Below are 23,962 nucleotides of genomic sequence, written 5' to 3' on the forward strand. Positions count from 1 at the left end.
CTGCGAATAACTTCTACAGAGTATATCACGGTTAGGAAATATTTTTTTTACCTTTGGGTGAAGATGTCTTTCTACATGGTTAACAAGATACTCTTTAACGTTCATTTCTACATCTAAATAATATTTCATAATACACGTTTGATTGGGAATTTGTAGATATTCGGTAATATTCAGAGCAGAAAACGGAGGATTTCGAATTCTTGATCATGGTGGGGGGGAACAGTATTACACTGGCAGACTAACAACAAGAAAAATCGACCTGAAGTTTGATACGGAGATACCGTACCACTGCATTGAGAAGAGCGAATGCGCATATCCCGTTTCAGATATGATGTCTATTCAAAATGACGTCACAAAGGTAACATCTTTGTCAAGACTCTTTTTGAAATAAATGAATAATGCTGGGTTGAATATGAAATTTGAGGATGTGGATTTAGTTTTTAATTCAGCACGTAATCAATGTGATCTTCTCCAGAAAGGTTATGCAATATTGATTTTATTGTCAAATTTCAGACTTACGAACATAATCGTCATCCAAAAATGCAAAAAAAAGACCCTTTTACTAGGGCTTGTTATTATCATGAACATGATATCAATGCAGAACATTTCTTTAACTGGCATATTGTGTGTATTTCTAATACCCAGGTACCCATACAAATATCATGGAAAGGGTGGAAGGACGAGTTATCTAAAGTAGCACGTTACGCATTGGAAGTTTTTAAATTAGTGAAAGGAGGAGATGGCACATTAAAGGAACCGTACACAGACTTAGTACCAAATCCCGTCCCCATTACTATAAGGGAGTTCAATGAAACTACGGAGGGAGGGACTCATTCCTTTACATATCGACCAGATGAACCCGGAGTCTACTCCTGGATACTAGAGATAAACGACAGAGCAAATAATTCTGCCTACGTCAGACGTTTCGTCATTTATGACCCAATTTCAAGGGTAATGTCAGATAAATCCCACCCGTTTTATGCAAAATCCGGTAATTCAATTGCAAACTTTGAATGGCAAAACATAAACCCAAATACGTTTTCCTTTTCCTGGAAGAATCACTTTTTAAATGAAGTGCACGAAAATGGCAACTTCTTAGCCCGCATCAGGTTGTTTCCAGCTTCCCTTGATGACGGTGGAGATCGAAATGGCTACAAAAATATACCTGATAAATACGATGATACTAAAGGAACAAGATCCAGAGACGCCATACCTAATGAACGAGGAATCATCAAATATGACGTTGCCTACAATATTGGTAAGGACCAATCATCACCACCAACCTATCAGTATACAAATTACAAAAACAATTCGATTGAAATTTCGGAGAACCAAAATCTGCAAGATGGAAATTCTTTCTCGGTTTGGGTTAAAGCTTACGATATTCTTGGCAACACAAAAGAGGACAGATTTGTTCTTCATTATGATTCAAGCAAGCCAGGCGTGTCATCAGCAGAATTACAGAAAAATGTTGAAGAGGACGAAATGAATTTTACTAGCAGGTAAAAATTTGATTTTTATGTTTTGAGTTTTTTATGTGCGAATAGAGATATTTTTTCTCTTTAACTATGGTAAGCAATAATTATTCCAGTAGGAAAAGCAGTGACTAATAAGTGGAAGGTACACGTTGTATATACAGTTTCGTTATTTTAAAATCGATTGAACGGACAAAAATTTCAGAAAACTCGAAATTCATATTAATATGTTAATATTACATTACCCGGGTATGATATGACAACTCTCAGTGATCGCCACAATAAACTGCATGATGTTATATTTCATTCAAGGCACCTGTCATTTTTTAATTTATATCTCTTGTCCAAATTATAAAATCAGTCTACTATTATGTAAATTTGTTGCTAGAAACTCTTCTAATTGAGTAATTCTTCGATTTCTCCATATTATGAATCATTTTCATTGATAACGTTACAAGCATGTTTAATAGAGAAGATCATTTCGGGAGACAACCCATCGGAATGCAGTGTGAACAATGCCGATATAAGACTTATTTTATACAGATTCCTAAGATTTTTATAAGAATATCAGTTAAGATATGATCAGGATAATACAGGCATGGATATTGTACTGTATCAGCGATTATTGTAAGGTAAGCAGATAGGCTTGACTGACCTTTCAAAAAAGGCAAAAGTGTAACACTACCTCGAATATTATGGATGATAAATTTGGCAGATATCAAAAGCTTCAAATATTCTCACCTAAAATACTTTTAAAAAGCTGGTAGAATCCTTTGTTGCGTTGTTGGAAATGAAAAAAAAACGTTGTATTTTCAATAAAATTAAAGAAGTTGAGAGGGTTTATGATCAATATTGTCACTATTTGTTTTATGCAATTACCAATAGTTATACTAATAATGAAGAACTAAATACCAACCGAATTATTGTACCAGGCATACAAATGAACTTCGGAGTAGTGTTACACTTTTGTCAAGTTAGAATTGTATTTTTTAACTGTCACGTGATATAGTAGTAACAACGTTATTGTCTACAAGTCAATCGTGTTAAATAGTTTGTGTACTGTGAGTTGTCGTTCGGGTAACGTGCGGGGTCGTGCTTGTATCAGAAAAAATAGTTTGACCCCACCCACCCCCCTCCAAATAAAAAAAAATTCAAAATACTCAAACCTCCATGGTTAAGGAGTCGATAAAAGGAAAGTTTATACCGCGCGTGATCGTGCAGGCTTTTCGTTTTGTATGTTTTTTACGGAATGCCAGGATGTAATCTAAAACAATGGCGATTATTTTAAAAACAACGCAACAATGTTAATTTAAAACTTTTATAAAACAATATTGACAATTGTTTACATACATGTATAATGTCAGAGCTAATCTTTTTTAAAATATTATCTCTTCCGTTGTTAAATAGAAAGTAATTCAACGACTCATTTAATCTTTTGATCGGTTGAGTTAATTAGTTTTGCATGAGTTTGTAATCTTTGTTAAGCATTCACCTTACCTTGACAGATAATAATAATCATATTAGCGTCAAGCAAGAGAGACACGTTGAATGAAAGTGATCAAACTTGCCTATTCTCCGTCAAAACCTAAACGATTAATCCTTAAGTTTTCTATTAAATGAAAATTCATGTACGATACACATTCCTCTGTTACATTGTATAAACATTCTTCAGGATTTATTTTTTTACGCTTTAAAATAAGAATAAATAGAGTTCAACAACTAGTGCCATATAATATGAAAATATGGGATGTGTAAAATCGAAGTTCTTTGGACAAGGTAACAAATTTTCCTGCATCTCGCACAATTTGATCGTACGTAAGGGAATCGAATTACACAAACATCAACTCGTATGTACATATAAATAATTTCGTGCAGTTTATGCATTATCCGTTTTCCTTCTACACTTTATTTTCTTTAAATTATGATAATATACGTTATGATATACGTTAATATACGTTATGGATTTAAAACAATTTAATTGGTGTACTGTTAAGATCCTATCTGACGTTTACTTGTAAAAATAAAACAGAGCATGGCTACTTTCCATGCCGCTTTTCAATTAACACAGGCATATAGAAATACAAATTAAGCAAAATGTTTTCTTTATTCTTATCTTAAAAATTAATTTTGACTTTGTATGTTCAATCGTATAAAATCATTCGTTTTCGTTTTTTATCGTCATTTATCGTCATTTATCGTGAAAATCCAGTGAGTTATTGATCATTCGTAAATTGTGCGTTATCGTTCGTGTATCGTGCGTGATCGTTCGTATATCAAAATCGTGCGTGTCCCTTGTCAACAATAACGTTGCTACCACTGTACCATGGCACGACATCTTCAAAAAGCGACTCGATCCCGAAGAAGTATAATTTCTTCGTGAACTCATTCAATGAAAATCATAATATTCAACATTATATTGAAAAAAATAATTTTTTAAAAAATGACCATAATTTCATCGATCCTTAAATTCGGAGGTGGACATGGTCACGATTTTGGTCAAATTCTATTTTTCTGATTTTATTATTTACCATGCTTTAGAAATCATTTCTAATGATCAAATGAAATTTGAGATTCAGTCGTAGAGTTATAAGCCAGATACAGTACTCACAATTCTTTGTTATGTAAACAAGGCTCGTGCCCAGTTTTTTGTTTTTTGTTTACACAGATTAATGTACATGTACCATGCAGTAAAAAATCTTTTTCAAGCTGATTTGTTTATCTTCTTATTCATTTTAACCATAAATAAATACAGTTCCTATCTTTTAAACATTCATTTTAGGTCTAAAAATAGAATTTTCACTTCAACATGCAAAATGTAATCAAAAGCTTTGTTTACATAGAAAAAAATTGCTATCTCTGTAACTCGCTTATAACTCAGCGCAATACTCTCAAATTTTGGTTGCCTATGAAAATGCTTTCTGAAGCACTGTAAACGTTAAAATTGTGAAAAATTTCGATCAAAACCGTGACCATGCCCGCGTTAACTTCAGTTAGACTTCCTACCACTTCGGTATATCCATGTTATTGGAAACAATTATGTTAGAGATACCGAGTTTAACTATAGAAAGGTGTTCGGGTATTTCTTAACACATTCACAAGGTTAAAAACACATCAAAAATAAATGCGAAAACAAGTGGATCGCAGTAATCTTAAAAATTGAATGGTATACGAGGGTTGTTACAAAAGTTCTTCGACAAGTTCGATTGTAAGCGGACTATTCGCATGATACCAGCAAAGTTTTTCTTATTTAATCTTGACGTATTTTCTAGGAAATATGTAAAGATTTGTTTATTTTAAATGCACCTTTCAAAATAGACTGTTTAATTATTTTGATAAGATGTGCTTCACGGATCATGTCAGTTTTTGCTTGTTTTATATTTTGTACGCATTTTTCCTTATTAGGAAAATGTACAGTTTAAGCGCATAAAAATAAACGATATTTCATATGAGATCATAATAAGCAATGAAAGTCATTTGGTGAAAGTTTCAATTAAATTGAATAATTTCTGACTGTTTTATCGCCAAATATGGACAATCAACGCTAGAAAAAATGAGTCAAAAACGTTAACGTAAATGGATACCTTGGAGCACCGGGTCGTCATTAATTTTTGTGTGCACGCAGAAAACTCTCCGATGGAGACTAAAAGGTTCTTACATGGTACTTTTTTTATAGGACAAAGGTTTACAATTGGAACCACAATTGGAATTGAAGGTTTGAAAATAAGAATACTGATATATTGAGCTCTTGCAGCATCCCGACCCCCATTCAGCCTGGATCTTGCACTTATGGAGTTCGCTTTATTTCCTTATATGAAGTCGAAACTGCGTGGACAGAGATTGTCGGGCCTAAATGACCTATGATATGACACAAGAGACATTCTACAAAAAATTTGACAAATACTTGTGTGAACATGCGTTTTATAAATGGGTAAATGCCTACTCAATGGCATGGTAAGTGTGTGAACAAAGAGGTGTTTACTTTAAAAAAAGAGTGACAGGTTTGAATTTTCTTTCAGTAGTTTGACGTCACCTGACGTCGCGGAAACGTGAAATGGTGCTCCGTAAATCCAATTCATGCAAAATAAAAATCGCTGTATCTTTTGAAAACAACGTCAAAATCATTTGATTTTTTCCACACTTATTTTCAATTATTAGTAGTTATTAAAATAAATATATACGTCATCCTACAAAGGACACAGTAATTTTGCCGTAAATCACTTTGTACACGAATTTTTCTAACGACCCTCGTATGGCGTATACATTTTGCATATGTCCACCTTTTCTTTCCTCAGAGAGTGTCATAAGCATTGTGTTGGATAAAAAATATCACTGCAAAAAAAAATCTTACTGTTGTAAAGGTATTAATTTTTTTCCTTCAGTGTTAGTATTTTGGGAGCTTCTGATCCCCACAGTGGCGTGAAAAGAATCAAGTATAGGTTTAGGGCTCAGAGTACGGGGAAAGTGATCAACGACAGAGAATATGAGTACCTTAATCCTACAAGGGTAAATTAAAACTGTCTATTTGTCTAAGTACAGAATAGCTACAATGTACATGTAGTTTGAATATTACATGAAAAGCTGGTTAACTCTTCTTAGAATTAAGACGCTATGTTGCTACACTTTGATAAAAGTCATGTTTATGTAGCCAAAGTTATTAACTTCTGTGTCCATTGGCAAGGAAACTCGAAATCGCTTTTTATTTAGACGAGTTACCATAAACCCGAGAAGCATAATAGCAAATAACAGACTATAATATGAAAGTGAGATTTTATTATGTTTATAGTTCTTGTACGCAATAAACCGGAAGTAAACATGTAATCAAGTATAATGTTAATATACGTTCTGCTTTTTTATATCATTGGTCAATTCTTTCGCGGAAATTCTTTAAATGTACCGTATACTGTTACATACATATGTATCTAAAAGCAATCCTATGCTCAATTTCGAACTAAACTCCTTTTAATTCATAAAAACAATAAAATTTTATAGTTCTAAGCAAATGAGCATTAACTATAAACGATATGCAACATTTACAACAATTCAATCTAGCAGAAAAAGTGTATCCCAAAGTATGACGTCCAACTTTAATTATAGCAAAACATAATCGAATCATTGCTGAGTCCTTTTCTATTTGAGAAAAAACAATTGACGGAAAACGTCTAGCAATGTTTCAATTAATCATCTGCATGTAAAATAATGCATTTATAGTATTGTTTCAGGATGAGAGTTATTGCAACAGAAACCCATGCGACTCAAACTTGCCGACGGGTGAATCGTTTGGAAAAACAATTGACTTTCATTTCTCAAACTGTTATGTAACGAATGTAAGCGACGTCTTTTTGGAAACCGTAATCATGGAAATGAATATCTATAATTCAGCTGGGCTTTATGTCTCTAGAAGTATGCAGGTAATTTATCAAATATTTATGTTTTTAATGATGATGATGATGATGATGATAATAATGATGTTTCTGATTGCTTTTAATCTACATAAAAATCTGCGATTTAGGGGGCTAATTTATCCGAGCTCAAGTAATTGACAATCGGGTTAAAGGTCATATAGAGCACATGCCCCACTGATTGAAAAAATATGTACATGAATTTTTATGTAAGAATATAATTACATGTAGAAATGTAAAATTACTATGTGCGGTATGGTCAAATATCTGCCCCCGATTTCAACCAATTTTTAAATAGTATCGTATTAAAATGAAATCTTCACAAATCATTGTAAAGAGGATGCCTATAACTTTAATCTTGATTTTAGTCATCATTGCTCACTCGCTGTTTATCTATGACGTCACCTAAATGACCTAATTCCCGCAAATTTGCAAACAAATGAAGATATTCTCATTTTTGCTCTATATTTTGCATTCGGAAATATAGAGCGCAGGTCTGCTCAAGTGCGATTTTAACATATGTTTTTCTTCAGATAGTTATACATATCATACTAAAAAATGGTACTTGAGCAAGCCTGCGCTCGATGTTTCCCAGTCGAAAAATCATCGGAAAACACCCATATTTTGCCACAAAACATCAATTTATCAAAATAATGCAATATTCATGACGTCATTTCTACATTATGACGTCACTGTGGTGATAATCTTTTACACCATTATTTCCAATATGATTTTAACTATCTTTCACCTTATTTTAAAGCTCTTTCTAGAACTTTCTTTTTGGGGGGCAAAAATTGCATAAAACCGCACTTAGTCCTTTACTCGGTTGGATTGATCAAATAGTGTTTGACTTTAGTCGACGATAGTTACATGTAAGTATAGTGGAGCATCAGTTATCCGGACTCTTTTGTTCCCAAGTCCGATCATCCGGATAGGTGAGGCGTTCGCACATCTTAAATAAGTCTACTGTTGTCATAAATAACAATTTACATTTATAATGGGATTTAATACTGTTTTCTTCGCCTTTCATACTAAATAGCATGAAATTAGAGTTGTCCTTCAAACTTCGCCTGTTTTTAACACATGGAACTCTGTTATATTTTGTTTTTAGTCATGGAATATTATTTAACTATAACAATAGCCAAATGTAGCTTAATAGTATGTGTCCAAGTGTGAAATGTGCCTATTTACGTTATGTTTTGAACTATCTATATCTAGACACGTCACTTTTCCACCAATACACTTCCGACCAGTTGAAATGCTGCCTTTTTTCCAATTCTTTCGGTTTTGACTTACTGAACGATGCATTCGTGAAATTAAGGTCAAGATCTAGTTAATGATTTCATAGTGTCTTTTTGGTGCTATAACATTATGACGTCAAAATTGATTTAGTATATCTTTCCCCGTACTTTAATCATTCCACATTTGATATTTTCAGATTACAAATCTAACTTCATTAAGAGGAGTCCACAACTGTAAGTAAGAGATAGAAAGAAAGAACTAGAGAGAAAAAGAAAGAAAGAAGGGATCTTGCATGAAATACTGGTATAAAATTTACTTTCTTTACGTTATATATCTATGGTTTTTTAGATTTTGGTCCAATCGAAATTAAAATATCTGATACATTCGGGAAATCAGTTAGAATTTTCTGGAACTGGGCCCCATCTTGTTATAGCATCCAAGGATTCCAATTCACATATTCAAGAGGTATCATGATACAAAAATACAAATATTAAATATCGTGTTGTGTAACCTTTGTTTTGTTTCCTATACGATTTTCAGTTCTGTGAGAGTTGGATTTTAATGGATTTTCAAACGTTTTTACCAGATGGCCAAAAACTTCAATCAGAGATGATCTTTAAAGTCCAGAACTGGGTTATCCTCGATTATGTGGAGGCTGGTGGGAGCTATCACCTTCAGTTGTATACCCTGTATGGTGAAGAACCGAAAAATTCAATCAAAAGTGTAGCTTCCAATTTTTCGTTTTCAACACGTAAGTTAACTGACCAACTTGCTTTCTTTTTGTTTAAAAAACATTCGTAAAAACACAAATTATCAATCTTTCAAAACATTACTTTCATTGCCATTGGTATAAGAAATGCTTGTTACGGTTGCATCATTCAATAGGACGTCGTGACCTATAAAACAAATACTCATAATTAACTTTTTGAGTCGCTTTGAGAATTTTGGGTTAATGAAAAAAAGCAAAAGAGGGCTCATAATATTTGAGCTATCGATTTGGATAAAATTGCATTATATTTAAAATTAAATCACGATGATTTTATTTTAGATATGATAATATCACCGATAAAAATTTTCCACAACCTTATACAAACTGTTTTTTACTTGAAGATGCATTTCAAAGTTTTAGTGTTACTTTTTTCATTTTACTCGGTTCTGCTTTTTTTTTTACAACTCAAAGAAAATAAAGGTTAAGGTTTTACGGTATTACCTAATTATTCCTTTACTATAAGACTCCAATTTCCAAAATTTCTTTAACAAAAATATATAATTTTGTATATGAACGGAAATAAAAACTTCATACTAGTGGTCTTAATCTTAACTCCATTGTTTCTTATTTGGCTAATTCCAATTTGTGACATCTCCCTAAAGTCCGAACTTCAATATCGTATTTAAATAGATCAAAGTAACTTTTTTTCAAATCTATGATGATACTAGCAACAGTGTTAAGAATTCAAATAAAACCATGCAATTTGATTACATCACTGGAAAATATTCCATTCATTATTTTACAGCAGAAAAGTTGCAGGATTCAAACTCTGACAATTTGTCCATTTTGTACGGTGTGATTGCGGTTCTTTGCATTTGTCTTGTAGTGGTGGGCTGTCTCATCGCCTGGTTAGTTAATATATATATATATATATATATATATATATATATATATATATATATATATATATATATATATATATATATATATATATATATATATATATATACTATAATTATTATTATTATTATTCGGTCGTTGTCGTTTTAAACTTTTCATATTTACATATTGTTCTCTTACTAAAACCTCAAAAAACATTAAGCCAATTTAGAGAAAACTTAACACATAGCATTATTTTATTTTGTGAAGGAAAGTCAGGTTTGTTTAAATGAAGGGTAATTAGTATTAAAATCATAAAAATCTGTTGGTAATTTACAAAACGTTTCTCAAAAACCATTTAGCCAGAAAAGGTTTAATTTGTGAAGAATCATTCTTGGATTGTGTTAAGTTTCTTCAAATTATGATCCCCGGGGCTAGGATATCGATGAGCTCACAGGATGAAGCTCTGCCATTCAGTCAACTGAATGATAACTGAATGGTCTGGAAAGGTGACTGAATGGCACAAATATGCCATTCAGTCAAGAAGAACTCTATAAAGATTTCCTTCTCAAACACAATTTGGCCAGAAAATCTTAATTGGAATTATCCTAAGGATGTGTGGATTCAAGTTTGTCCAAATCATGATCCCCGGGGATAGGGTTGGACTACAATTAGAGTAATATTTTTTCATTGCAATATAAAGAGAAAGGTCTTTTAAAATCCTCTCTTAAAAACAATAGGCAAGAAAATTTAAACTTAATATGTTAAAACATCCTCAGGTTGTATAGATTCAAATTTGTTCAAATAAAAATAGGGTGAGACCACAAAAGGGGGGGGGGGATTTGAATTTTTACATCGGAATGAATGATTTTTTTAACTAATCTTATTTTTAAAAGCTGAAACAGCAAAAGAAGCCCATTGTTGAACTTATGATATATGAAAAAAATGAAAATCTTTTAAAACAAGGTATACTCTGATAAGTCAAGATATTTTGCATTTGAAAACCTGAAAAGTGAAAAGCTTTTCTGATCAGTTAAGGGTGTTGTTGCTCGTGTGAGTGATGTTGCCTCTGGGCTTTTTGTTAGATTGTTGTTTTTTTACTAGTCGAATCAGTGCGTTATTCTTATTTACATTGCTATTTGATTTTACCCGTAGATTTACAAATAGTCAATGTTATCTACATTATTATTTGATTTTACCAGGATTATAAGAAGTGGTGCATGTAAAAGGCCAAAAGAGACTCGAGAAGTGACTAATGCTAGATCCCCTCCTGGTGATTTAATGTCACGCTCCGATACCTATGACACGGTGGACGATGCATGTAACGATGCATGTAACACGGCATACCAAGAACTAGGTCAAATCAGTTCACCCTCTAACTACGACCAACTCAGGGGACCAAACAATGAATCGCGTCAAGATAAAAGAACATCTTATAATTAAGAGGGATGGGTGGTCGTGCCCATTTTTTGACAATAAATTCTCTCCTTTACAAGAAGAGCTTTGAATGAAAAAAAGGAAAATATTGAAATTTTTCATCTTAAAATTAGACTTTCCTATCAAATGATAATATATACTGGCTTAAAAAATGTCTAAAATTCTAAAGTTTTAGATTGTTAATATATTCACCAGGCAGTAATTTAAACGTTTAGTATTTATAAATTTTCGATTTTCAAAAACTATTCTCAGTTTTTAGCTTTAGATTAAACTTGATGAAAATTGACAGGGAATATGGTAAATCATTTTTTATGCAACATAAGAAGTATCTGAATTAAGTGTATTTTATATCATTGATTAAAAAAGTGTATTTCATTAACAAACTTTAACGTTTCAATATACACTGGAGTGTATATATTTTTTATCATTATAGAAAAAAATGTACCGATACAAAATAAATAAATACTAAATGAATATGACTCCTGTCTTCAATTAATTAAACAGATTATTTCGTTAATACATGTTTGTTTTAATTAAGGACGCTATAGTTTAATTTGTTTTCAAGTGTGTATAATATTCATAATGATTTTGCAAGTTTCTTTTAAGACCATTGTATTGTATTATGGCCTAAATGTACTGTAAAACTTCTACTATCAGCAAAATATTTACATGATAAACTTTACATATCTCGCTGTCATTAGTGGGGTTCTTTTTATATATATTTTTGGTATTTTATACAAGATAGTGTAAGTACAGTCGATCAAATATATACTAGTCATAGATCAAGCTTTGCATTTCTTTTTAACCTTTTTAATCATCTTATATGTCATTTTTTGTGGGGGGTTTTCATTAATCATGCACCACAATATTTCTAATGAACCAAATGTGTGTTGATGAAATGAATTATAATGACTCTAGGAAATTGATAAATCAATCTTCAATGATCATTTTAAATAAATATACATGATACTCTCATGCACATAAATGTATACATAACACCAATTTGTTGAACTACTTCAGATTTATTCTTTGATTTCTGTAGTCTACGAGGTGTTCATAATTCCACTCATCGTACCACCGACAGCTTCCTTTCTCGTACTCGTCACAATTAACCCGAGGTGTTCCGGAAGCTCGCACAGGGAGTTCCGGTTCAGGTGGCCTCTTACCCAGAGAATAAAAGTTTTTGTAGTAGTACCTGCATATACAGGAAAGTAATACTCATGAATACATAATCATACCTACGTAGATCGTCTCTATTGTTTTTAAAAATAACAACATATCTGATAGTAAGGAAAAAAAATAAGAGGGCTGAATGGTTTAGCCATTTTTATACTATATTCACATCCTGCAAATGTGTTCGGAATGTTTTCTTTATCGTTGCTCAGTATGTAATAAATCCAGAGTCGCTCGAATGAAAGTTAACGAGACTTCCCCGAGATTTGTTCAGTTCCTGTAAAATTTCGAGCGGAAGTATAAGTGTTTGGATAATATTATCAAAATACGAAAGGTATGGTCGTTTTTCATATCATATCCTAATTTGATTTATGTTAAAACATAAAAATCTATTTATATATATATGTCTTATTTCATTATCTAGCGGTTATTTAAACTAAACGATGATATTCAGAACAGAGTTATCGTTCATGTTTAACCACTCTACACGTGGTTGAAAGTATAAACATGGGGTTGCTTAATAAAATCATAGCCATGTTTAATGCTTTTGATGTGCAATGCCATGCTTTTTAAAAAATAAATTGGGTGTACATAATGTCTGTTTTGTATAAAAACATTTTCAAAGAACATTCTGCATATAATAGTATAGTCTGTTTTACAATTGATGCTATTACTAGATAAGGCGCGGATCGAAAATTACTCCTCAGGGGGGTCGCTACTTAGCATGTTTATTGTTATTACAGCAGGAAAAAACCTATTTATTCTATTATCACATTTATTTCTAGAACTCATTTTATCCATGAATTAATGAAAATGAAGGTAAAAATCAACAAACCTCTAGATTTTATATCTAACTACAAGTATACGAAGCCTCTAGGAAATAGACTAAAAACACGAGGCACGAATTTTACTGCGAAACTGAAAAAGTCAAATAAACCACGATGTCTAAATTGACAATAACATTCGCAGGGCTGTTCATTTCCTTAGGAAAGAGAGCTTTTTATTAAGATAAGACCGCGGAACATTAACTGGCAAGATTGGAAATATACAGCGTATGTCAGTTTCACTTGTTACAGTCAAAGTATTTGAAATGGGCGGGAACAAATTGACACGGACGTCTAAGAAAACATTGGATTGAAACTGTAGTTATCGGAAATGTATTTTCAATCCACCTCAGGATTTCTAACTTGCATACTAATGTAAGGCGATCGAAAAACATTTTAATTAGTATCAGAAAAGCGGTTGAAAAACATTTTATTTCATCAATAAGTATATAATAAGCAAATGTGAAAAAATACCAATTTGGAGATATCATACGCAGGGCAAAGCATTGTCCGATGACTTCTTATATGAAAAATTTTATATATTCTATTATTGGATATAATTTTAATCTTATTAATGGGAACTTTGATTGTTCTTCTCTGTGAATAAACCCCACTTGATATCAGACTTGTGACGACTGATTCTCTGAAGTCATCGGACAATGCCTTATCTCTCCCGAATTGAGATCTTCTCATATTTGCTGATTATATACTTATTGGTAAAATATTTTTTTTCAATCACTTTGCTGATACTAAATATAATGTTTTTCGATCGCTTTAATTAACATGTATATAGCAAGTTAGAAATGCCGAGGTGGATTGAAAATACATTTCCTATAACTACATGAACAGTTTCTATCCAATGTTTTCTCAGACGTCCGTGTCAATTTGTTCCCGCCCATTTCAAATGTTTTGACTGCAACAAGTGAAATTGATGTACCTGTATATTTCCAATCTTTCCAAGTAATGTTCCGAGGTCTTAAAAGTATAATAATAATTTTAGAGCTAAAATATTTGGAACATTTCTTTACTAAAAATAGTTTATAGGTAAAAAAAAATCATTTCTAAATATTAAAGGTAGATTTGAAAAGTAATTTGTTGATCACTCAACATCCTTTATCAGAATACATTTTTCCCATTGTTTCACTTAGAATAGCTAAACTATTTCTGAAATAAGAGTCTCAAATCGCAAATAAATCAATGAAGACAATTGTTCATACGTGTATCTTACCATCTTTGGAGGATGTATTTGTGACCTTTGTTGACCTTTGCGGCGTTGTGAACAGACAGTGCCTCACACTTGCCCTCTTCATTCATGTTATTCCAGACTAACGCTCGTCCTTTACGGGGTTTTACCCAAATACCCAATTCTAAACTCAAAAAAGATCATGATAAGACAATTATTATTCAGCCTTAATTTAACAAATATAAGTAAGTGTCATCTTTTGGATAAGTTGTTCAAGCGGTAATATTGAAAATAATATGTTCTTGCATACGCACAAACTAGAACAAAAATGGAATCAAGCATAAAAAAGCCTGATATTTTAATATTTATAAGCATCTAGTTATTGTCAACTACTGAATTCCAACTCAAGATTTTACTTAAAATTAATCACAATTACAATTTCCACAAACTGTCAAATTAAGTGTTAATGCCTTTTTGAATAATTATTAATTCTATCTATATATAAAAGTAATTATCCTTGTCTTTCCATACCTTTCTTTACAAAAAATAATTCGACATGCTCTTAGTTTACCTGGAAATTTCGTCTCTCCACCATCCTCCACATCTTGAAGATAAACCAAAATGGTCGCCATTCTATCCCTTTCGTCGGCGTTATCCTCTATACAGTCTGTGTGTGTCTTATAACCTGCCAAAATAAAATGTCGAAAGGTATTTTAAAACATTTGATGATCAAACCATTTCTGACCAATTAGCTCATGTATCTTTGTCAAAAAGCTAGTACGACTCTGTTTGGTATAAGTTTCATTTAATTGGGGGGAGGGGGTTGGTGGTCAACAAACTAATCATCAGATCTGTCTTATTTAATAAACTTTAAAACATGATATGTTTGGCTGCACACTAGCATTAATAAAAGACAAATTAAAACAAGTTAGCTTCACAGAACAGAGCTCTTCGTGTAAAGGAGGTAAAAATAGCCTCAAAATGGCCTCGACCATCTAGCCATCAAAGAGTAAAACTTGGCATACCAAGTACAACTATGGTAGTTATAATACTGCAAAACACAAGTTATCAAATAAAATTTCGAGTTTCAAAATCTAAATCAATCACAAAAGCTAATAAGAACACTAATTACAGGCATTTTACCTATTCCTTGAGGATACGATGTTATTTGGAATTTCCCGCCGTTTTCTGGTTGCAGTTGGGTCGCTTCTTTGACTCGAAATTCCATTATCTTGGAGAATTTGCTCTCCCCCGGATAGAACGCCGTACTATAGCTCCAGTTGCTCTTCAACCAGTCAGACAGCTGTCTAGAAAACGTTTCGTTGACGCAAAAGGTACCTGAAAATAAATGTTCAAATTAATGCGTTTGTTAAGCATACTTTAGGCTTTATTTTTTTCTAGCTATAGTTTGATATAAGTTTTTGCGACTATAATACGCACTGTACAATCTGTTGAAATAGGAAATGTTCAGGGTAAACAATGTGTTACATATCAAATACTCAATGGAATCGTCGTTATAACTGACATGAAATATCATTCAATACACAGCTAAAAAAAATGTGATGTCAACGGGGATTTTTTACTGCAGCAGACCCGGATGATAACGTTGAAAAATTGCGCAAGGTATTCCGAGTGACTTCCGAATTAAGAAAAGATGTAAACATTCCCCATTATAAATCTTCCCAAGAAATCTTTCCGTTTCTGTGAACTCTTCCGAGTGAAAAACGATAATGTGTCAATGAAGATATCTTAAAAAATTCACCTTTCATCGATTTTAAGTGCACTTCTTTCACATGTATATTTTTACTAAAAATCGCCTAAATGTGACGTAAAAAAATCTTGGAACAGACTATATTAAATAAACATGCCAATTATATACCAACAGAATATGCATATAAAATAAGATTTACATGCAGAAAAATCAAAAAACAACTTAAGGAACTTTATACGTCGGCCACGAATTTCAGGTGTACAATCGGTTGTAACGAAATCGAAGGGTTAATATACCAGATACTTGTGTGACAGTGCCTATTTACGAGCGGTGTTCAGCTTTATGGTATGTACATATATTCACGCAGAAATGAAACAATAAATTAGCATCAACAATCGTTTCACTTAACAAAATAGGTATTCATGAGATTTTTTTATAATAAGCAACAATCAGAAAGATTTCCTTCTAAAATTAAAGTGTGATCTTGAAACTAGGTTCATTTACCAGGTATAAAATCAGCCGGAGTAACCTTGACCTTTTTACGGGCCGTCTTGATGTGTTTCCGGAGCGTCTCTATGGTATCGAAGCAGATGAGCGGGTTAATTTTAGAAGATTCCTTCACGTGACTGTCATGTGCTCTCATCAAACCGTCACATTCCTGCTCTGACAGGAATTCGTCATATAAGAAAACTCTGCAAAATTAGGAATAGGAATAGATCATGTTTGAGGGGCGTTTATCATTTTAATTTAGGATCTCTCATTACATTTTACTACAAAATAAGGATTCGAACCCTAGTCAACACGCAAACTCCCGTCCATCCCTGAAAAATCTAAGCTTATTGAATGCACATAGTTAAGTTACCGAATATAGACCTCAGGACATCCCCCTTCAACCCCCAAACCTTTCTCACAAAAAAAATCTACTTTGGATTCTCCCGGTAAAATTTCTATATATCAGTGCATCATGTGGAGTAGTCAATATGTTGGCAAGGAATAATACAACCATTGATTCTTCTCCATTGAATAACCATGATCGTGATAAATGTGACTTTATCTAGTAACACGTATTTTATGAAGATATCAAATTTTATTTTTAAGAAAATCAAAACTTTAAATTGGAATGGTTATGTAGAATTTCAAATTATTATCGCGTCACATCCGATTTACAACCATTTGAGCTGTTTCCTACCTGACACTACTGTTGTTTGGTTTCTGTGGCAACAGTTCCACGGGCGGAAGTCGCCTACCGTCCACAAAGATCTTTTTGGGGGACATTTTCTTCAAGTACGTAGCCTTGAATTCCTCCACCTCCTTCTCTATCTCTTTTACATTCCCGGATGATAGTGTCGTTGTCTTTTGATTGTTGTTCTTCTGCGATTTGCCGCCATTTTGATTCTGACTCTTTGACAATTTAGATTTCTGTGTTTGATCGGTCTTGGGTGGCTGGAGTGGTTTCTTCTCTGTTGGAGTCTCTGTCTCTGACTTTTCAGACAATTTCACCGGAATTTCTTGTTTTACAGACGGTTTTCTCTGTTGTTCTTTACTGGACACTGATCCATCTTCTGTGTCGTCGATGTCGGAATCTAACTACACGAAAGTGTCCCCGTCGTCTCTCTGAACGACTGTTCTACCATCTACACGGTCTGAACTCTTAGCTACACTATAATTCATATACAACCCATACACGAGGAATCCAACCAGAATAATGGCAAATGAGGTTCGAAAAATCACCAGTTCTAGGCTGACTCTATTTTTAGAATCTTTTTCACTTTGTACAGAACTGTGTTTCTCTTTGTCGTTTCCGGTTTGTTGCAGATTCGGTTTCCGGTGACGGGATTTGTTCTGCTGTTTCATTGCGATTTTCGTAATAACCTAAAACATGGTAAAACAAATTTACATAAACCAAAACTTCAATTACAATTAACCCCTTCACGGTAACTGCGGTACTGCTCTTTTGCAGGGCAAAATTACATAGTTTGGTGAAATATGACGTAACGTCAATTGTTTCATTTACGTCATTTAATTATCTACCTACTGAAATTTCGGCAAAGTATATCATTTTGCCCTGCAAGATAGCAGTACCGCAGTTATCGTGAAGGGGTCTATATGGCATTTGTAATTCTTGATTAAATTAAATATATCTAAAGGTACATAGATCCTTAAACACCACAATGTGTTGTTACACAAAAACAAGACAGTTGTCCTATTCGCTACCCAAGGGTTTTCGATCCACTTCGCTTCATAAATGGGGAGCGGAGTGTATGAAAAATCTAGCGATGAAAACTATAGATAAATCACGACAGATTGATAAATATTTATAGTTCAAATAAACTTTATCCACTCAAAGATTACTATATTGTCCCATCTTTCTGTTTATGTGACTTACGCAGCATGGGGATATGCTGTAAGAGTTTTAAATGCCCCAGTTTCCGGATCTACACGAGGTGGATTCATTCATGCATAATTATGTAAACAGTATTTGTACGTTCATCCATTTGACTGTGACAAATAATTATGTTTAATACAGAGAAAACAAATACATAACAAAGGCTTCATAATTGTGTCGTATTAATTGTGAATGCACATGCATGATGAGAGAGAGAGAGAGAGAGAGAGAGAGAGAGAGAGAGAGAGAGAGATGCATGTATCTACAATATCCTATTGTAAATCTATCAAGTTTCTAAACTACAGTCATTGCTATGGCGTGCTGTACCACTGTACTGAAGATACATAAAGTGGGCTTGTATGTTACTTGTGTTTTTGAGAAGTTAAAATACTACAGAAATATAACATGTGACATTGCGTTATACTTACACACGTCAGACAAGATCCCGGTCCAAGTTTATGCTGTATGGCGGTCCCTTCTTGTCACTTTCACGGTTGAGACTACACGCACCTATCTACACCTATCTATCTACTGTGTACACAGTACATTTTTATGAGTACCTCTCGATCCAATCTAATGTAAAGCGAATTAGTAAACTGCTTTAGGTACAAGCTTGTACACGAGTTTTGACTTCATTTCATTATTTGTTTTCAAAAGTTTTTCTAATCACTAATTATTTTCGAAGGAAGTCGATTCATTGATCGACGAGCGGGGTTTTAAATATAGATTACAGCAGCATGTCCTTGTGAATATTCTATATGGTCTAAAGGAGAAGTATATATATATCTATTTGCCTTAAGACACATTGAAACAATGCGTTTAAAGGTGATACTCGAGAGTGGACATATATCTGATAACGGAGTTGTTTACATTCGGAGTCGGAGATGTCCCGAATAATAATGTGAGAGTATGATAATAATATGATAAGATAGTAGGAGTAATAATGTATATGCATGTTCTATGAATGTAATGTACGCTAGAAAATTATAAAACATGTACCTGTATGCGCGCGGTTGAGAGAGAGAGAGAGAGAGAGAGAGAGAGAGAGAGAGAGAGAGAGAGATTTTACGATAGGCAGACTGATGGACTGTCTACATTTTAACAATAGTAACAAAAATTGAAGTTTGTTATATATATATTCATTTTTTTAGTAAATAGTTATATAATATTAATTTTTATATTTTTCTAAAAATCATGGCTATTATTGGTCATGAAGTTTAACAATAAATACATATTTATTGCATTGTCCGGACCACCTTTTCCGAGGTCCCCTATAGATCCACGCATGTGATATGTCATGTAAAATGAGTGTTACTTCAGGCTTGATAATGCGTTGATCTTTAATTTTGATTCAGATTTTACGGTAATTATACAGATTACTACTGCCTTTTTTTAATTATTATTCAAACAGATTGCATTAAAAAAAACAATATCTGTTTGTTTTTTTGTTTTGTTACCGTTCTTTTTTTTTTCTTTTTTTCTTTTTTAATTTTTAATTCAATAAAAATAAAATCAATGTATGATTTCTATTTTTATTTAATAAAATATTTAAAATATATTTGGATAAACTCTGTTGTATATCAACATTAAATGAAATAACTCAGTAATCACTCTTTGTTTCCTTTGTTTACAAAAAAAAAAAAGCATAGGCGTCGGAACCGCCCCCTTATACATAATCATAACTAAAAACTTTTTTTTGCTTGTCAAGATTTCTGACAAGTCTAGCCTCCCCCCCCCCCCCCCCCTTCTGCTCCCCAACTTTCAATTTGCTTCCGACGCCTCTACAAATTGCAAGCCACACAAACACTAACTTTGAAAAGAAGAGTCATTTTTTTTCACACGAGCAATAAATGAATACAGTCAATTTTTTGACAATTAATCTAAAAAAATCTATAATAGTTGGGTTTTTTTTCGTATATATTGCACAGTCAATTTATTTCTTCGCAATATTGGATTTTTTTCACTTGACCTTTTTTCCACTCGGCCACAAAGAGATTATCTTTGGTATCCACACATAAACCCCACAGATCATCTAAATCACAGCTGTCAATGTATCGCAGGAACTCTCCGTTTTGATCTATGATATGTATGCAGTTGTTGAGGCGGTCTGACGTAAGTATCCGGAAACTACCATCCGTAGCGATCCCGACTGGAATAAATGACAACTTCCGGTTATAGGTTTGAGAACCTGTGTAGGTAAATCGAAATTTCCCGGACTCACTGACAACAACAACTGCACCCGCTTCGTTGTCAGCTACACAAATATCACCGTTCCTGTTACTACTAATGTATAAAGAGTATTGACCAGACGAATAGAGGGGATCCCCTTTGTCATTGAACTGAATTTCCTTGGACCCATATGCAAAATAACGTACAACTTTCGTTTGTTTATCATCACTAACCATAACAACTAGAATATCACCGGATATGGTACAACAGACATGGCGGGGTCTCCATTCCCGAAGCGTAAGCAACTCCTGTACCTGTGTATTCAATACTTTGTTCACAGTTCTAAACGGCGGATCAATATAAACTAGATCCCCATTCCATGTCACTGCTATATCTGATGGCTTGATCCCAGACTTGGTTTGGACTGACTGCAATAGTTGACCCTGGAGATTATGGAGCGTGATGATGCAGTCGTTCCCAGTTGTCCAGAACTCCTCATCGCTAAGTAAAGCCACGCTGGATAGATGTGCAGACCCTGTGTCTATTGCTTTCAGGATTTGAGGCACATCTAGTAGGGGTCGAAGCGGGGGAGATGGGGTCGTTTCTGGTGACTGGGGCACATCCAGTGGAGGTCGGGGCAGGAGAAATGGGTTCATTACCGGGAACTGAGCCACATCCGGTAGATGCCGAACAGGGGGAGATGGGTTCCTTTCCGGGGATTGAGGCACATCCGGTAGAGGTTGGACCGGGGGAGATTGGCTCGTTTCCGAGTATTCTATGTTGTTTGTATGATTTTCTGTTTCCACAGAAGGCAGTGAGAGAGAACCAAATTGTCTCCAAAATTTCTTTTTGTTAAGCTTTCCAGGAGTGAATATTGGTAGGCAGACTTCGATTTTATTAAGCAACATTCTGAATTCAGCATTCCTGGATATGTATTCGGAGACAAGGCACCCATCGTTGGAGTTTGACAGTTTCTTCAACTCCTCAATGCTTTGAATGACTTCGGGTACGGTTTGTTTGATTTCGTGTTCCTGTTTGTTCAGAGCGAACAGAAAATTATTTTTTACATCAACGAAATCTGAGGTTAGTTTGTTGATAATGTCGTCTATCTCTCGGATCAATTCTTCTCTTCGTTTATTCAGATCTTTCGCCAATTTTCGGGAATATTTTTTCAGATTAGTTCTCAGACTCGAAATATAAGGTGCAAACTTCTGATATTCGGGATAAATGGAGTTTTCCAACTCTTGTAAATCTATTGATATCTCTTCTCTTGCTTTTGCCAAGTTAACAAAAAATTCAACGAGATAATGTCCTTTATGCTCATAGGATGAATAACACTGCCCACAAGAAGGAATGTTACATGTTAAACAAAAACGTTTACACGGTCTCCCAATGTGTCTTGAGCATTTCGGATATTTAGGTTCCTTTTTTCTTTCTTTGAATGTTACAATTCGATGTTTTACTGAATAACTTGAAACATGTTTCTCAACACAGGTCTCGCAAAGATCGACGTAGCATTTGTTACAATATGACAACTGGGGGTTAGGCGTATCACACAAGGCACATTGGGGGTTTTTACTGTAGTACATGGTCCGGGGGTCTTATAATGTTAATTCTGCAAGAAAAGAATAAATAATGCATATATACAAACTTGGAATATAATATAATAAACTCATGAGATATGATTAGTTGATTCTTCGGAGGACTGGATGGACCGTGTCCATTTTTAAGAAGACTGTTTTGATCTCCTTAAGAAGGAAAGTTCTGTTTGAAATTATAGAAAAATATTAAAATCTTAAACCTGAAATATGTTTTTTACTTAATTTTATTTTGAAGTTAAAAATAAAACTTCTAGATACATAAGATGGATCTGATGGGTAATTTGTTGACCACATAGCCTCTATATACATGTAGCAGTACAATCGCAACTTGCCGGGCTCGGAACAGCCTGCCGGAAAGTTCCGAGAAGCACCGATTGATAGCAGTACTCGCTTCTACTTTAATTGCTTTTATAAAATATGTGGTTTATGGACTTAAGAACTTAAGTTATTCAAACTTTTGTTTCAGTAGTTTTTGAGGAGCTTAAGAGAAGCACACTAAATTGTAGAGGAGCTTAAGAGAAGCACACTAATTGCACATTATTATTTTGTAAAAATAAAAATCATACATCTAAGCACTTGCTAAGACATTCTATATACTAACTATTAGTTAACTTTAACATAGTTTGACCCATCAAAAACTACAAACCTTCTTTTTCTAATCCAATATGGCGATTGCAGGTGTTTGTGCATTTCCTGTCTAGCAACCTTTGTAAGAGGGCGCGCCGTGTGCAACAAGAGATATCGATACAAAGGGGCAATCTTTTAAACAAGATTGAGAGGGTTGTTTTTCAATGGCAGTAAAGAAAAAAAGATATAATTCAGTAAAATTCATTCACTTCATAGATTCTTTTGTGGTAACTTTTCATTTACATTCATCGGGTGTTTAGAGCGATTTAAATAAATATTATGGAAGAAAAATCGATTGATTTATTTTTATTATAATATCTGTATAGTAACTTAAAAGGGTAGATATAAGGAAATAGTTCAACATAACTATGAGTCCTCATTTTCTATGCTTGTATTTACTCGCGTACGTGTAATTTTAGTTTCACTTTTAACTCTGTACAGAATTTTAGACATTCCTGTCTTTCAGTAGTAATTATTTCACACTAGGACTTCCTTTTTGGGGGTAATCTTGACACCCCACCCCACATGTTTGAACAAACCTTAATATTCGTTAAAAAAAGTATTCCTCTATTTTTCAACAAAATAAAAATATATTTTTCTTTATAGAACAGCTGGTTTTTTAATTACTCTTATGCCTTACAAATTCTTCGATTGTTCTGCCGACAAAAAGTTCAACAAATACCTAATCTTTATTCCACTCGTCCAACAAATTCTATTTAGACCGGTTCTAGCATAAATCAAAGTACTGAAGAACTGACGGGAGTTGATTTTGTCGATGTTTATTTATTTTAAAATCAATGATATTTTATTTTGCATGACAAGTACATATAGTTTCTAATTTGAATTAGGCCCTACGCACATTTTTTTAATATGAATTTTTGGACCTTTTCGACAAGAATGTCGAGAAACCCCCATATGAATCATGTTAAATAATATTTAAAGATAAAATTAATTCAATCAAACTAAGTATCAGTAATAGAAATATTTCTCGAATATTATATGGATCCAAGCAATTTTGAACTCTAGTCTCGTTCAACCAAACGCTCGACTGACACCGTAAATCTCCGACAAGGATTTACGGAGACAGCCGAGCGTCGAGTTGAACGAGACTAACGTTATATTGAACTCTGGCGTAGGAATACATGTA

The 23,962-nt window shown here is 33.5% G+C and overlaps 3 protein-coding genes across 3 annotated transcripts in view; 1 reads left to right on the top strand and 2 right to left on the bottom strand.

Moving 5' to 3' along the window:
- LOC128164298 (uncharacterized) overlaps positions 1-11,468 on the top strand; it is a 32,263-nt gene extending 20,795 nt beyond the window's left edge. Inside the window, exons 8-16 of the mRNA XM_052828076.1 lie at positions 157-358; positions 646-1,502; positions 5,855-5,978; positions 6,695-6,883; positions 8,313-8,349; positions 8,465-8,581; positions 8,703-8,867; positions 9,631-9,733; positions 10,907-11,468. Of these exons, the coding sequence (XP_052684036.1) occupies positions 157-358; positions 646-1,502; positions 5,855-5,978; positions 6,695-6,883; positions 8,313-8,349; positions 8,465-8,581; positions 8,703-8,867; positions 9,631-9,733; positions 10,907-11,147 (2,035 nt within the window). The 3' untranslated portion in view covers positions 11,148-11,468. The remainder of the gene's footprint in view (positions 1-156; positions 359-645; positions 1,503-5,854; positions 5,979-6,694; positions 6,884-8,312; positions 8,350-8,464; positions 8,582-8,702; positions 8,868-9,630; positions 9,734-10,906) is intronic.
- A 675-nt stretch (positions 11,469-12,143) lies between these two features.
- Positions 12,144-17,902, bottom strand: LOC128163199 (uncharacterized). Its single transcript, XM_052826729.1, has 6 exons — positions 17,222-17,902; positions 16,537-16,724; positions 15,465-15,659; positions 14,893-15,006; positions 14,367-14,505; positions 12,144-12,336 (listed from the first exon to the last, which is right to left on the bottom strand). Exons 1-6 carry the CDS (start codon positions 17,305-17,307, stop codon positions 12,153-12,155), a joined length of 906 nt encoding a protein of 301 aa, XP_052682689.1. The 5' UTR covers positions 17,308-17,902; the 3' UTR covers positions 12,144-12,152.
- A 2,366-nt stretch (positions 17,903-20,268) lies between these two features.
- On the bottom strand, positions 20,269-22,893 carry LOC128163758 (uncharacterized). Its single transcript, XM_052827408.1, has 2 exons — positions 22,835-22,893; positions 20,269-22,202 (listed from the first exon to the last, which is right to left on the bottom strand). The coding sequence occupies exon 2, from the start codon at positions 22,174-22,176 to the stop codon at positions 20,347-20,349; it is 1,830 nt and encodes a 609-aa protein (XP_052683368.1). The 5' UTR covers positions 22,177-22,202; positions 22,835-22,893; the 3' UTR covers positions 20,269-20,346.
- Between the last annotated feature and the right edge of the window lie 1,069 nt (positions 22,894-23,962).

The sequence above is a fragment of the Crassostrea angulata genome, chromosome 9 (genome assembly GCF_025612915.1).
Source record: "Crassostrea angulata isolate pt1a10 chromosome 9, ASM2561291v2, whole genome shotgun sequence".
NCBI classification, from domain to species: Eukaryota; Metazoa; Mollusca; class Bivalvia; order Ostreida; family Ostreidae; genus Magallana; species Magallana angulata.